This window comes from Branchiostoma floridae, chromosome 6, assembly GCF_000003815.2.
Source record: "Branchiostoma floridae strain S238N-H82 chromosome 6, Bfl_VNyyK, whole genome shotgun sequence".
NCBI classification, from domain to species: domain Eukaryota; kingdom Metazoa; phylum Chordata; class Leptocardii; order Amphioxiformes; family Branchiostomatidae; genus Branchiostoma; species Branchiostoma floridae.
Genome location: NC_049984.1, coordinates 7719804 through 7733661, shown reverse-complemented (window position 1 = coordinate 7733661; position 13858 = coordinate 7719804). Strand labels below are relative to the sequence as shown.

General features: G+C 39.3%; 1 protein-coding gene across 5 annotated transcripts in view; it reads left to right on the top strand.

Annotated features, from left to right (window-relative positions):
- LOC118417031 (membrane-bound transcription factor site-1 protease-like) overlaps nucleotides 1-13858 on the top strand; it is a 99353-nt gene that overhangs the window by 8944 nt on the left and 76551 nt on the right. For all 5 annotated transcript variants that reach the window (XM_035822377.1, XM_035822382.1, XM_035822380.1 and 2 more), the window contains exon 3: nucleotides 7696-7847. In XM_035822377.1, the coding sequence (XP_035678270.1) occupies nucleotides 7696-7847 (152 nt within the window). The remainder of the gene's footprint in view (nucleotides 1-7695; nucleotides 7848-13858) is intronic.

The following is a 13858-nucleotide window of genomic DNA, read 5'->3' as shown; positions in this document are numbered from 1 at the left end:
AAGCGGGGACAAACAGTCATCGCTTCTTCTATACACAAATGATAGCATTAGCTTACATTATCCTCAGTAAGGAGGCCATGCTGTACATTAATTTGAAGATGTTTTCTAGCGGAAGCGCAGAAATTTGTGCCTCTTTGCGGTCTCAGCTTGTGTCTGCTAGCGAAACCGGGACTAAAGCTTCGGTCGCGTACAAATATACAACAGCTGAGCAACTAACTACGTACAGTTCGCCAGGATTTAAAATGAGAAGCAACCTCATTGCCACAAGAAATGCGATTCAAAATACATTCCCACTCAAAGTATGTGTTTGTTTACAAACCTGTAAGCTTTTATCGGATAGATAGTACGTCGTAGACTGACTATTTCTAGTCGTGAGCACGGCCGATAGCTAGCTAAACGCCTCCAGATTGTGACGAGTCCGTGAAACATTTTGAGAGTGACTGTTCTTTCTGTCTCATATTTGTCTGCACAACAGACAGATTTTGTAAGCTCCTATTGATTCGAGGAAAACACACAGACTGGTGTTTCCGTGATAGAAAATTCGAAAAGTGTGGTTAAATAATAGCGCATGGCACGGGGCCGCCATTTTTTTGTGAGGAATTTTTCTTTGTTGTTGACGACGAAAAATCCAAGATTCACTCGTAACTAGGTTTTACGGAGACCATATCAGTACTACATATAAATGCTACAATATTCATGGCAAAATCTAGCGACAAAAGTGCCAAGTTTGTAGCTACACGAGCAAAAAAAACGAGTTATCGATGACATAGTAACGAGTACGTACATGCTTGTGGTCCCGCAACCTCGATATATTTTCCTTTGTTTACATGCTCAGGTTACGCTAGAAGTTTTTATACAAAACCAAACTATTTTAACTCATCTATCAACAACATGTCCACCGCTAAGACACTAAACAACACACAGATTTCGTAAGCTCCTAGTGATTCGAGGAAAAACATACAGACTGGTGTTTCCGTGAAAGAAAATTCGAAAAGTCTCTGAGGTTTTTAGCGCACGGCCGCCATCTTTTTTGGGGCCATTTTTCTTAGAGTTGTTGTTGTCGACGACGAAAAATCCCAGATTCGCTCGTAACTTGGTTTTACGGAGACCAAAAACTACAATACTCATGACAAAATCTAGTGACTATTTTTCCAACGTATTTTGAATACGGTCAGCAAATTTTCGTGCTTGAAAATCTTGGGACAGCGTCGGCATCATTGTTGTTACGAGTTCGGTATAAGCGGTTCACTTTGTTATGAAATCTATCCGGACGCCGACAAAGATGTAAAATCCAAGAATCATTTGTGCTGTTTTGTGTCGGAGTCAAAGCGTACAAGTACTTCACAATAATGGCAACACAGTTATGACCAGAACAAGCGAAATACAAGGTAAATTTACAGGGTGAATTACTACTAGTATGTGACAGATAAACGTCCTGCAGCTGTGATAAACAGTGGCGAATTCACCCTTCTCCGCGCGCGTTCCGTGACTGGGAGTCGGCAGACCAGCGGTGTCAATAGTTGGAACTTTTCCTGCGATAATCCTTCTGGTCCTCCCACAGCTCTCCCCAATATAATCTCAAGGTTCATGTTGAAGTACGAGGGCTCGAAGTGTGCGGAGCTCGAAGTGTGCGGAGCCGTAGATGTCGCGGAAGGAACCATGCCTCTGAACAAACTTGATACATAATTTTGTACACTGTTTTCTAGCTCGCTGAGACTCTCAATTTGTCAGCCGCAGTTCTGTCATTTTTAACTTTGGGGAATCTGTGCATAGATATCCCCTCGGTAGACTGACTATTCTTACAGCTAACGCCATGTGGGCCTCCTGCGACACAATAACGTCCACTGGACTTTGTACTAACACGACCGGTAGTACAAGACGCCATTACAGCGGACAGGGGTAGAGCTACTACAAGAACGCGACTCTCTAAAATGACGTCATGCATATCATTTGAATTCGCCCTCGGATGCCCCAAATCGCACTTTTTAAAGACGTTTTAACATAACTTTCCGACCAAATTATCACATGAAAAATATCTCAATCTAATAGCGAGGAAATGATCCTCTAGATCGTTAAAAAAGTTTGCAAAAATTAAAAAATCGATCCTATTTCTCCTAGTCTTTAAGTTTCTTACTCATCTGTGGGAAAGGGTGTATGTCTATATGTGTGTATTTATATGAGTTAAAGAGAGAGTGGTGAATGAGAGCCAAGCACAGGTGTTGGCAATATGCACAGAGTTGGCAAAATGCTGGCGGAAATGAAGACAAGTAGAAGAATTGTGTTGAAAGAACAGATGTGCCACTGGATGGCCACTATGGATGATGTCATGTCTACTTGAGTTTGTATTCACAGGCTTTTGTGATGAACACAATAGCAAAGGATTGTGGATCAGTGCTGCTTCTTGTAGTGTATGAGTCTATGACATGGCCTTACAGAGCTGTTTCTGGTGTGGTGAAATTCAAGTTAATTGGACTGGTCCCATAGCCCTGCATGCCTCCGTCAAAATGAGGAAATGCAAAATAAGAATATGAAAATGCAAATATTTGACATGTAGCAGGCACACACGTTGCCATGCTATTAGTATAATTGCCATGCTATCATTGGTTGAACTGCTGAATGTGATAGACAGTCATATTGGTCTATTTCTTTTCTCTGAAAACTACAGGAAAGCAAGCAAAACTTTCACAGTCTGTCCCAAAGAACTGCATCCCAAATTTTTAATAAGCTGAATCTTAAATTATTTACATTTTCACAACTTTTCTTCTGCCAATTTAATAGGAGGTTGCAGGTGGTTATTGTTAACCCTGCTTTATTTATAAATCTGACACACACATCCATGGGTCTTGGATTGCGTAATGTTGGCGGTGACTCATGGCATTTGTACATCTGGATCTGAACAATAGCTAACACTCTGTAATAGCCAGACTTCCTAAATGGAACACTCCTGCAGGATTTAATTTTACAATATAGGGGCCAGGACGAGGATGGGGATGGCAAGAAATCCAGCGATGTATATGTTACAAAAATTGCACTACAAGTCCACCTTCAGTCACTTGAAGTTACTCATTTTAAATTTTTTTCTGATGATGTCAAAAGAGAATATTGTTATTGATTTTTTGTTGATGATTTTATCCCTGTTTCTATTTTTCCATGAATGACAGTAAGTATGTACATAACATGAATGTGAATATCTCATAGTTCACTGAAATATTAAGTTTGTGAATTTCTTAATACTATAGCCCTAGAAATCACAGTCCCTCCCAATGCTGCGCTGTGCCTCTAGGAAGCAATAGGAAGGATTTGACCCTTGAACCCTAGCAGCAGGGGGGCCTTCCCATCCCAATGGCATCCCTGAGTTCATGGGAGGGGAGCACCTATCAGATATCAGTCTCACAAGCAATAACACATGTCTCCCACTCAGACAGTTCACTACAGTAGCACATACTACTGGGTGTGGTTATAGTTTCCACGTTTCCAGCTATCTCTTCTCCCACATTCCTGTTGATTTGTAAGCCAGGGCATGCAGGTTGGAATTGTGATGCTACTCTATTACTATTACCAGACTTCAGAAGTAATACGAATAGTGGTAAGTTCTGAGGTGAAATTCTTCTGTCGTGTGAAAGAATATGTAGCATACTGACTGTATTACTGTATTTGTAAGAGAGGAGTTTGTGTATATATCATAATGACATGTTTCTAATGCAATAGTGTTTTGAAAAGTTCACAGTCTGTAATAATGAATCATTCTCATTTTGCGGCATGGAGGTCAATAGACCATTTGTAATAGCCTGGATGCCAGACTGTTTCCAGGGCATACACTCAGGCATCTTCTTGGCTCTAGGGTCCCCATACCCCCTTGAAATTTTACCACAGTCCCCTGAGAACTGGCTTGCATTATATATAGCCCCTGAAAACAGTCTGTCAACCAGGCTATAGAACTTCAGTGTCCATTGTTGGGTCAAAGGTCTCCCAAGCTAGTAAGGTACAGGTTGGACATGTATGGATAGACTCCTGTGATTGGGAAGAATTAGATTGTATTTGTGAATAGTGTTTCTTTGTTTGAAACGCATATGGGACTAGACTAGACTATGCTAGGGTATCAAGGGTGTTTGGGGCCCAAAACGGGTAACCATAGTAGGCCAGGGTTCTAGCCAGTGCATTTTAGCGTAGTGGGCCCCTACGCTCAAATTTGTGACCACTACGCTAAAATAAGGGCCACTACGCTAATTTTTAACTAGTGTAGTGGTGTTTTGGTATCATTTGCTTGTTCAACAATGTCTAATCAATGTCTGCACAATGAAAAATGGTGATATGACCCTTAAAACTGACCAGAAAATCCTACAATTTACATGTGATGTTAACAAAGTGCCAACTTTTAACTCTACATTTTCAAAGTCTCACCATAGAAGGGCCAAGACCCCCCTTCCACACCATTCCCACTACGCTAAAATGAAATCCTGGCTAGAACCCTGGTAGGTATATGCTTTCTCCCGCCTGGCATAATCTGTCGCTTGGGATCTATGCGTACAGATATATAGTTTTTAGGAAACTTCTCTGGTTGAACAGAAAGTCACCATCCTTTTTGCCTCTGTCATTCCTCTTCATTGTTCCATTGTTCCTTTCGAATTGTGGCTCTCCTCAAAGTCAAACATGAGACTTCCATTAAATGTATAGTCTGAGACTAATGCTTCTTTTAGGAAACTATTTTTTTGTTGATGACAGACATACTGGCACAGGTCATAGTCACTCTGGGACTGGGAGTCAGACAAGTCTGTTGTTGGGCTTAGGCCAAAGGATTTTTGCTCACTTCTTGAATGTGATTGTATGGATTTGCATATGAGCAAGAATGAGCTTCTTGTATCATGAATATAATATTGATGTCATTCAGACTGAAACAGCAAAGACATCATGCTTGCCAATGTAACACAGACATTGCTGTTTAAGGCTATATCTGGTTATGTTGTGGTCTGCTATAATAAGCACAACTACATTATTACCCCATGTAGATCATACTAGATGAAAATCTTTCAAAATAGTTAACTTTGGGACAGAGGTTCAGGTCCAATGTGATACTTGCTTTGCAATCGTATGTTTGTTCGCACCTAGAACTCAAGATCCTTTCATTGGACTTGTATGTTTTTTCCCCCCATTTTATTATTGAGGTCCTAAAGAAGTGTAACAATTTTGGGCCCCCTTTTGATATTTTCAGGTATTGCATCATTATGCCCCATACCTAAAAATAGTATAGTATAGTCATGGACATCTTGCCAGCCAACCACCAAAGGAGGGAGATACAGTAGCTGGGATTGATGAAGGGATTTGGGAAGGATCACTAACATCTTTTTTGTGTGATGTCTTGGGCTATGGAACATTAAGAAATACTATAGATACTTCACTGAAATCTTGTCACAAGGTCATGTGTCTACCAGCTTTATTTGGTACCCTGAGATTTTTGCTAGTCTGAAAACCTCTCTTGCTTATTTGTCTTTCTAGAATATATTTACCTTGTGGAAGAGCACAGATGCCAGTAGGTAGCAATTGTTGATCTAAAACTTAAAAGTACCACATTTACTGAAATCTAAATTAGATCTGGTGCATTTTTTATCATGTCAGGCCGACAAGATGACTTGCTTTAACTTCTCTGACTTGTTCTTACTTTTGTTCACCCCAGTGGATTTGGGAAGTGAGAAAATGTAATTTGTGTGCAAATTGTGTGCAAGTTGACTGACGTACATGTAATTTTGAGTCAAAGTGAGTGCACGACAAACTTTGCCATTAAATCTAATTCCCCCTTTTAATATCGTGGTCTCAAGGAAACTACATGTATGATTGCCTGTCATTTTGAAATGACTGGCCTTGAAAATTCCATAATCTCAACTCAGGAATTCATAAGTATGATAGGAATTCCACCTTCATTATATGTATGGTATATTCATAGCAAATTATATGTCACAACATGAGGTAATGATAAAAGGGATGAAGTTTCTGTACAATGATGAGCTCATTTCGTAAAATAAATTTATACTTTGTTGAGGAGAAGTTGCTTGATAGTATGGTTGCATGTATGTGTTGTAAGTGTTAACACCCTGAGCTAAGGAAAATATGGTATTAAATACATGATATATACAAATTGAAACTCCATTTGAGATGGTTTGTCACATTTGATATACATCACAATTACTACATGTATATTATGACCTTTACATGATGCCATTATTTGGGGCATATCATGGCAGAAGAAAATTATTAATATTTATAATATATTCTTACCCAAAGCAAAAGTGAAGACACTTAGACACTTAGGCCTTCTTCAGACTGACGACAGTATACAGTCGTGAGACTTTCGTCATGAGCAATGGGTATCTTTAGGCACACGGACAGGAACTGAGGAAGTACTGTACATACATACATCAGCGACTGGAGGTCGGGACCAGGCTAATACATAGGCTACTGATACCCAGGCTAGTACTGTATCGTGGGGCATATGTTGCTCAGGAAGACATTTCCTCTAGCTGGTTTCCTTGGAACTGCAAAAGCAATTTTCTTGTAGAAGTTGTTAACATTGAAACAGGATAGCTGAAAGGAAAGGAAGGCATTTCATGACTTTGAGTTGTAGCATGTAGCAATAGATTTAGTTCTGTAGCGACAGATTTAGTCCTGGTGATTCCTGATACTTCACAAATTTTGAAGAGATGCAGAATCCTCTTGTCCCCTATCACATCCTCTTTGTGAGGTGTGGCTACATTTGGTACCACAGTTTCCCCTTGGGAAGACTCTGTGTTGCTCCTAGTATGCAGCATAAACATTTACATTTTGTAGTCTATAATGTAAACTTTGTGGAATAGTTCCTTGTGAGAAAAAGAAATTGGTTTATTGTACTGTTTATACATATAATAGTCAGGTAGTAAGGTATGGAAATTCTGAGAAATTTCACTTACCAGTATTTGTTAAACCAAATATGTAACCTAGACTCATGGGTTCAATTCCTACTCCTGACAGTTAGGTCCACCTAGTGTCAAGGACATTAGGATGGGGTATGTAGGGATGTCTTTCTGAGCCCCTGTTAGAATTTCAGTCAGTCAACTACAACTGACCTTTGACCAAAGACAGGGCAAGTATTTGTGATATTTGGAGCATACAAACTGTTGTATTAGAAATAGAAGACCTGATAAATATGTTTGGGTACAATTTTTGAGGATAGCCCCTGACAGTTTAGTCTGCCAGTTCTCAGATTTAAAAGCTGATCTGAAAGAGTCTGTTGTAAATCTGCCCATAATGTTTCAGGGGATAGAAACATATCAGACTGAAGTTTTTCCAGCACTTTGATTTCATTTTGACATTGCAAAGGAAGTAAATCAGTTAGACGTAAGGTGTGGTTTATAATGGTTAGAACTAGAAAAAAGCTGTTTACTTAAATCGTCTTTGCCAAGAAGGTTATGTTTTCAGTATTTTTCTGTGTATGAGGGTGGGATGTAGGTGAACACACATGTGTGTGTGTGTGTGCGCATGTATGTGTCTGTGTGTGCACAAACAGCATAACTAGAGAAGTTGTGTATGGATCTTATTGATATATGGTATGTTGGTAGGGGTCAAGAAAATGAATGATACTGTGTCTCTAATATGGGGAAATTTGTACTGCAACAATAATGAAACTACATCCTTTGTAACATGTGGTATTCTTTACCTCATCCACAGAATACATCGTGACCTTCAATGGCTATTTCACAACGACTGCCCGCAAGAACTTCATCCAGGCAGCGTTACGGGAAGCAGAGGTTCCATCCTGGCAGATCGTACCACGGAACAACCCAGCCAGCGACTATCCCAGCGACTTTGAGGTTGTGCTGGTAAGTTTGTATTGGTATCTTACATCTTGACATTTTTTCCTTATTCACATTTATTTAACAAAAGGCAGGGTTCTCCCCAGAGAGTGGAATAAGGGAGGCCCTCCACTATACTCTCAGCCAGCTCCACTATACTATTTTTCAAATTTAGTGTGTTTCTTCCCTATTTTCTTTGTTAGTTTTGCTTAGATTAATGACAATTCACAGATTTTTGTACCAAGTGGCATCACTTTTCCAGTCAGCATTGTCTGCAAAAACTTGTGAATGAGCAATGATCAAAACAATAGTAGTTTTGCCACTTCACAACAAAGGAATAACAACAGTATATTATACTTGTAGTATTTGACACCCTCTGTCATTGCAAAATGAACCCATTTTCATGAAAGTGCAGCGCGTTGATGCGGGTTATTTTTGCCAGCCCCTCCACTATACTAAAAAATTCTGGGGAGAACCCTGAAAAGGTTAGTAAATCTGGCATCTCACTGCACATTGGCATCGTCGATTCTACCTAGGCTGGATTTGTAACTGTTGACTTGATAATGAAAATATCATGCAAATGCACAAGCATGACTAAAAGGCAACAAAACACATAAAGAGTAAAATAAAAATGAGAAGGTTTTATTTTTTTCTAATCAATGAAATTCTCTGATCCTACTGTGAAATAATTTGGCCTCAGCAAGGTCACAGCTTGAGTGAGATACCAGCTTTAAGTATTTCATATTTTTAAAGTGCAAACTTCTTTTTTTGCTAAGGTTATTGCCTCTGAATGTCGAAGTTGTTTGTATTATTGATATATACAGAAGAAGTCTTAAAGCTAGGATTGTAGTAGTTTAGATAGTTGCTGAACTTTAAAGCAACTTGACCTTTCAAAGATTACACACATTCTCCTCCACTTACAGTGACTTTTATACAAATAGACACTTACTTAATGTAGATAAACGTCTTTCCCACCAAAGGAATTTAACAAATGCATGTACTGCATACAGAAGATACTGTAAATGCAGAAACGTTCTCGGTGGATTAATGTTCGCGGTTTTTGAGGTGACCACTTCACCGCGAACTTAAATCTACCACGGACATTTTTCTATTATGGTATTAGACTGCAGTCTACGGTGTTACCGCGAACTTAAAACCACCGCGAAAAGTCCTTTCTCCCTCGAAATTAAATCCCAGTGAACAGTAATAATATGGGAACTGTAGCTTCAGTCAACAATGCCCCCTAGCAGTTTCGGTAATGACTGCAACCAACAAATGCAAGAATACTCATTTGTAGAATGATGTCACATCATCTCTTGCACATAGCGAAGAGGAGAAAGTTTTAGTGAATTCGTCCTTGTCTTGACCTTTCTCTCTTTTCTCAATTTAATGACTGCAACCAAAAAATTCAAGAATACTCATTTGTAGAATGATGTTACATCATCTCTTGCACATAGCGAAGAGGAGAAAGTTTAAGTGAATTCGTCCTTGTCTTGACCTCTCTCTGTTCATACGGAAAAAAGCACTTGTAAATTTGAAGAAGTCTCTTGAATACTGATGGTTCTTATATTGCTTTAGTATGAAGAAGTTATGACAGGGAGGGTATTGATTGTACATATAAATGCTGTTTGCCTGCAGCTGGGCCACACATTACTCTTTCGTGGTTCATGGTTAAGCTACATGTGTTCTTTTGCCTCTCTCTCGTGAATTCCTGTCCGGGGAAAATGCTAGTGTCACAGAAACCAAAACAATTCTATGAAAGAAGAAAAAAGTCCACACTGCGCATAATGCACAAAATGACTAATAAACTGGTAGATGTACCAAATACTAAATATCTAGATACCAGCTCAGAAAAGTAGAAGAAATATCTATGTTTCCAAGTACCAGAGTTATCTATCAACCCAAGATTTCAAAGTGATCAAATCTATTGTAAAGAGGAACTCGTTGCCACTAAGTACAAATGTACAGAAAAAGCATCCTCAGCTGCAAGCTATAAACAATGCATGCAGCTAGATATGCCAAGGTCGTTCAGTGTTAACTAACATTACTAGCTGAATAATGTGAACTAGTGTAATGTTTATTTCTGATAGATTTGTTGAGTGGTTGAGGTTTTTTGATCTGGTATTGTACACAAATCATTTCAAGCCACAAGTGAGATGAATTGTGTGATTCTAAGATAAAGCGTACATTTAGTTTGAAGCATTCCTTCATGCACCGGGGCCCACCATCTATTTGGCCAAGATTCAAGAACCTTCCCACATAAAAGTGGAAACCTTTTCAGTAATTGCAAGGAGGTAAATCTCAACAGATGTATATAGTTGGGAGTTGTTTTATGTCCCATCACCATTTGGCCATGTAAACTCCATTCTATGACAGACAAAATAAAATAGCATAAAGAAAAAGTAATATTGTTATTCATGCCTACATGTATGTGTATGATTGTATGTATTCATGTAGATAGATAGATAGGTAGTCTTTATACATTTGTATCTATATAAAAAAGGCAAATTGCTATGTTTTTAAGTTCAGTCCATGTATTTCATGTGAATCCATGCCTAATAGTCAGCAATCTTTCTTACCAATTGGCGAAACACAAATCCTTCGTGCTAACACTCGCTGTAATAATCCATCATTTGAGAGTACAAATTAGCTTCATTTGCACCCGCTATTCGCACACGAGGAGTTGCAGGTGCACGTCCTTGTTTATTAGGCGGGAAAATACGAGAATCCATCATGCAGCGTATCTGAGGGGACTGCGATCATGGTTATTCCTGTTGTGCAAATGTCAAGTCCATCCATTATATTTGGAGATGCTCAGTGCAAAGGATTATGGGTAAGAAGCAGGGGGTCTTCATACTCATAGATGATGATGAGGAAGCAGATGAGAGTATTTTACCCGGGGCTGTCTGCAGCTTTGAATTTTTTTCCCATCCCACTCAGTTATTGTTTGGGAGCCCAGGTTGTTAATTTTTGTTGCTACACAGTATGTTATGTTATTTTGAGGTTAGGAATATACATTCTCATCAGTTTTATGTCATTAAGTTAGGATTTGGGGTGAATTCTTTTTCCGTCCCAAAAAGGAAACTTCCGTCCCAGCATAAAAGGCTAGGTTAGGTCCTGGAGACAGCCCTGATTTCACCTACATTTATGTGTCAAAAGAGTAAAAAAAATGGGAGACCTTTCCTGTATTACTCTGAAGTAAAAAATTTTGATTTATTGGAACCTTTGGAATAAAAACATAACTAGGTTCTGCTGACATTCTACCTTATTTCATGTTGACTTTGCACCCCAAGTGTGTTCTGTGCACCTTTTTTGGGTTACGCACACCACTGCACTTATTCACTAAAAGGAATATCGAGCCCTGCACCTACACGTACAATGCCTCAGAGGAGGACTATTTATTTACATATCATAGCTGCCACACAAATGTACATGACTGCAAGGACTTGTGGAAGTGCACTGATAAATTTGATCCCCCAAGGGTATCACACCAATGTTCTCATTGGACCCATTTAGACAGGATCCTGAATTGCTAATGTAGTTATGTTGCGATTTTTCATGTCGTGTGTTTGAAAGCTTTCTAGCGATAAAGTACATGTCAGTCGTGATATCAGGACTAGAATAAAAGATACAATTTATAACTGTCATGTCAGGTTTGAATGTCTTTGTTGTATCATGTTGTCAAAAGACATGGGACATGATTTTTCTAAAGATTTTGCTGTGGCATTAAAGCTGGCTACATGAATCTGGTTGATTGACAAGAATCATAAAGGTTTTCAAAGACTGGAACGAGATTCAAATGAGCAGCGAAGCATCTGGCAGCCATGTGAAAATACACTAGGTATATAGAAGGCTGTACATATATTATCATGTTTCTATAAAAAATAATCTTGAAATCATTGAAGACGTTCAAGTGCACACTTTTCAGCTGTGAATTGATTCGTCATGCCTGTTAATAGTGGCGACATTCGCATTTTATTACTCGACACGATAATTGTTTCAATCACAAACTGTTGGTTTTGACTGAAGACAGAATTATGGATTACAGTTACATGTGCATTGTAATTTGTTGGCTTGTGTACTTGAGTCAAATTTCTTGTGTGCAATGCGTATTGGCTAACAATTGAGGCATATGATATAAATTCACGTCGTGTAATTTTTCACAGTCTTGTTCTGATGCTCTAATAAATTATTCTGATACAGTATTTAAATGATAGATAATGGATCCCTTGACTGTCTTGACATTTCACATTTGTGCCGCTAACTTAATGGTCAGTTAAGTTAAATGATTTTGCCACAAAACTTAATTCCCAGAATATTGTCCGATATGTTTTATGTGAGATCACTTTTGACATCGTCACACTTGGTTTAGCCTAATTGTTGGGTGATGACTATAATGATTGTACACATGACATCATATTAACACTTGGGATACATGCACATGTATGCCAATGATAAGTCGATGAACTCATTGACATTAAATTAATACATCATCATGTGCTGTCATATCCAAGCAGTGGGATTCCAGCTCATTTTTGCTTCCATGTACAGAGGGATTTCCTTGGTAAGTCTGGTTGCTTGTGTTGTTGTGTATTTGTAGTTGAATACGCTAATAGAAGAGTGGCTCGAAGCAAGTGAGAAGATGGTGTCACCGCAAAAGTCAGACTTGTAGGGGTCGACAGGATATAGAGTTCAAAGGTGGTAGAACTAGTCATTTATTAGACATGACAAATATTCCAGGTCGTGGGGTCAATGGAAATGCCTACTTATACAAGGGGTTACTGTTTTTGGTTGTTGATATTTTCACAATTTTACATTTTCCATCTTTTTTCTTTTTCTTTTCCGAAAGAATGCATTCTGTGTTATATTGACTGTACAACATGAAGAGAAAGTTGGTCTTGTATGGTTTGAACTTTGTGGTGCCAGTGAAATGTGCAATTGTACATGTATGTACTTCTTAGTATGTTTGTACTGTTAACTGCCAGGAGGAAGCGGATTTTATGGCCCTTTTCCTGCTCTACGATGTGCCGAAGCTCTTTCCACAGGTTTTGATTGATTTTGTGCAGGTTCTTTAGAGGCGTAGCTGGCACCTGAGGTGGTATTAAGTAGGTGTGAGCACTAGATTCTTAATGTGTGTCCGGGGATAAGTCACCATACCCAATCCCATTACCGAGCAACAATGACAGAAAACTAATGATACCAACTCCCAACAGACTGCCGCTAAAATCTCGCATCCTTGTTTTTGTTTCACCTGGATTTTTATGTGTTTAAATAAAAGGACAATGTGGGCACAATTCAGGTGGGAAAGTGTGGAGAGTGTCGTGTGGAAGGAAGAGCCAGTGAAGGATGAAAAGAAGGCATTACATTACAAGGGAAGGGAAATGTTAGGCTGTGGCCTGCAGGCGGGTATTACTATTGAGACATGGCTAGGGGGACGGCGGGGGGACGTTTAGATCATAGATATCAGCGCGTCCATACATCAACGGGAAAGCTGGTAATGGACGACTTTGATATCTCCTTCCTCGCAGGGCTTCTGCGCCAGGAAAAGGAGCGTCAGCTCACCGCGGGGTGTAGCTTGTCCCATTGTCCCGCTCATGAAAGCGACGTTGGAGGTTTTTTTTACTGAACAATGAATGGCAGCGAGCTGACAAATTATCCGTCTTGTCGCCCTGTAGTAGATCCTTCACTGTCCCGTGTGGAGTGCTCCTGCAGGTCTGGGAACAGGTGTGTGCTAGGAGATATCAGACAAGAAGCAATAATCAGGCTACCTTGCCGGGGTAATTCGTCTCCAATATTACCACCCTTAGAACCTCCCCGGCCAGATGTTTTCTTTTTTTTTTTGCAGGGACAATACCAGTGATTCTTGAACTGTTTTTTTTTAGGAAGGATGTATCATCGTCATGACATGAGTACATAAACAGTTTTTGCTGATGTATTATGTATGCCAATTCTCATCACATACTAGAGTTTTGAGGCTGTTATGATTTTTAATTGTGGGAAAACCATCTCTCCTCAAACATGCCATGCATGCAAATATG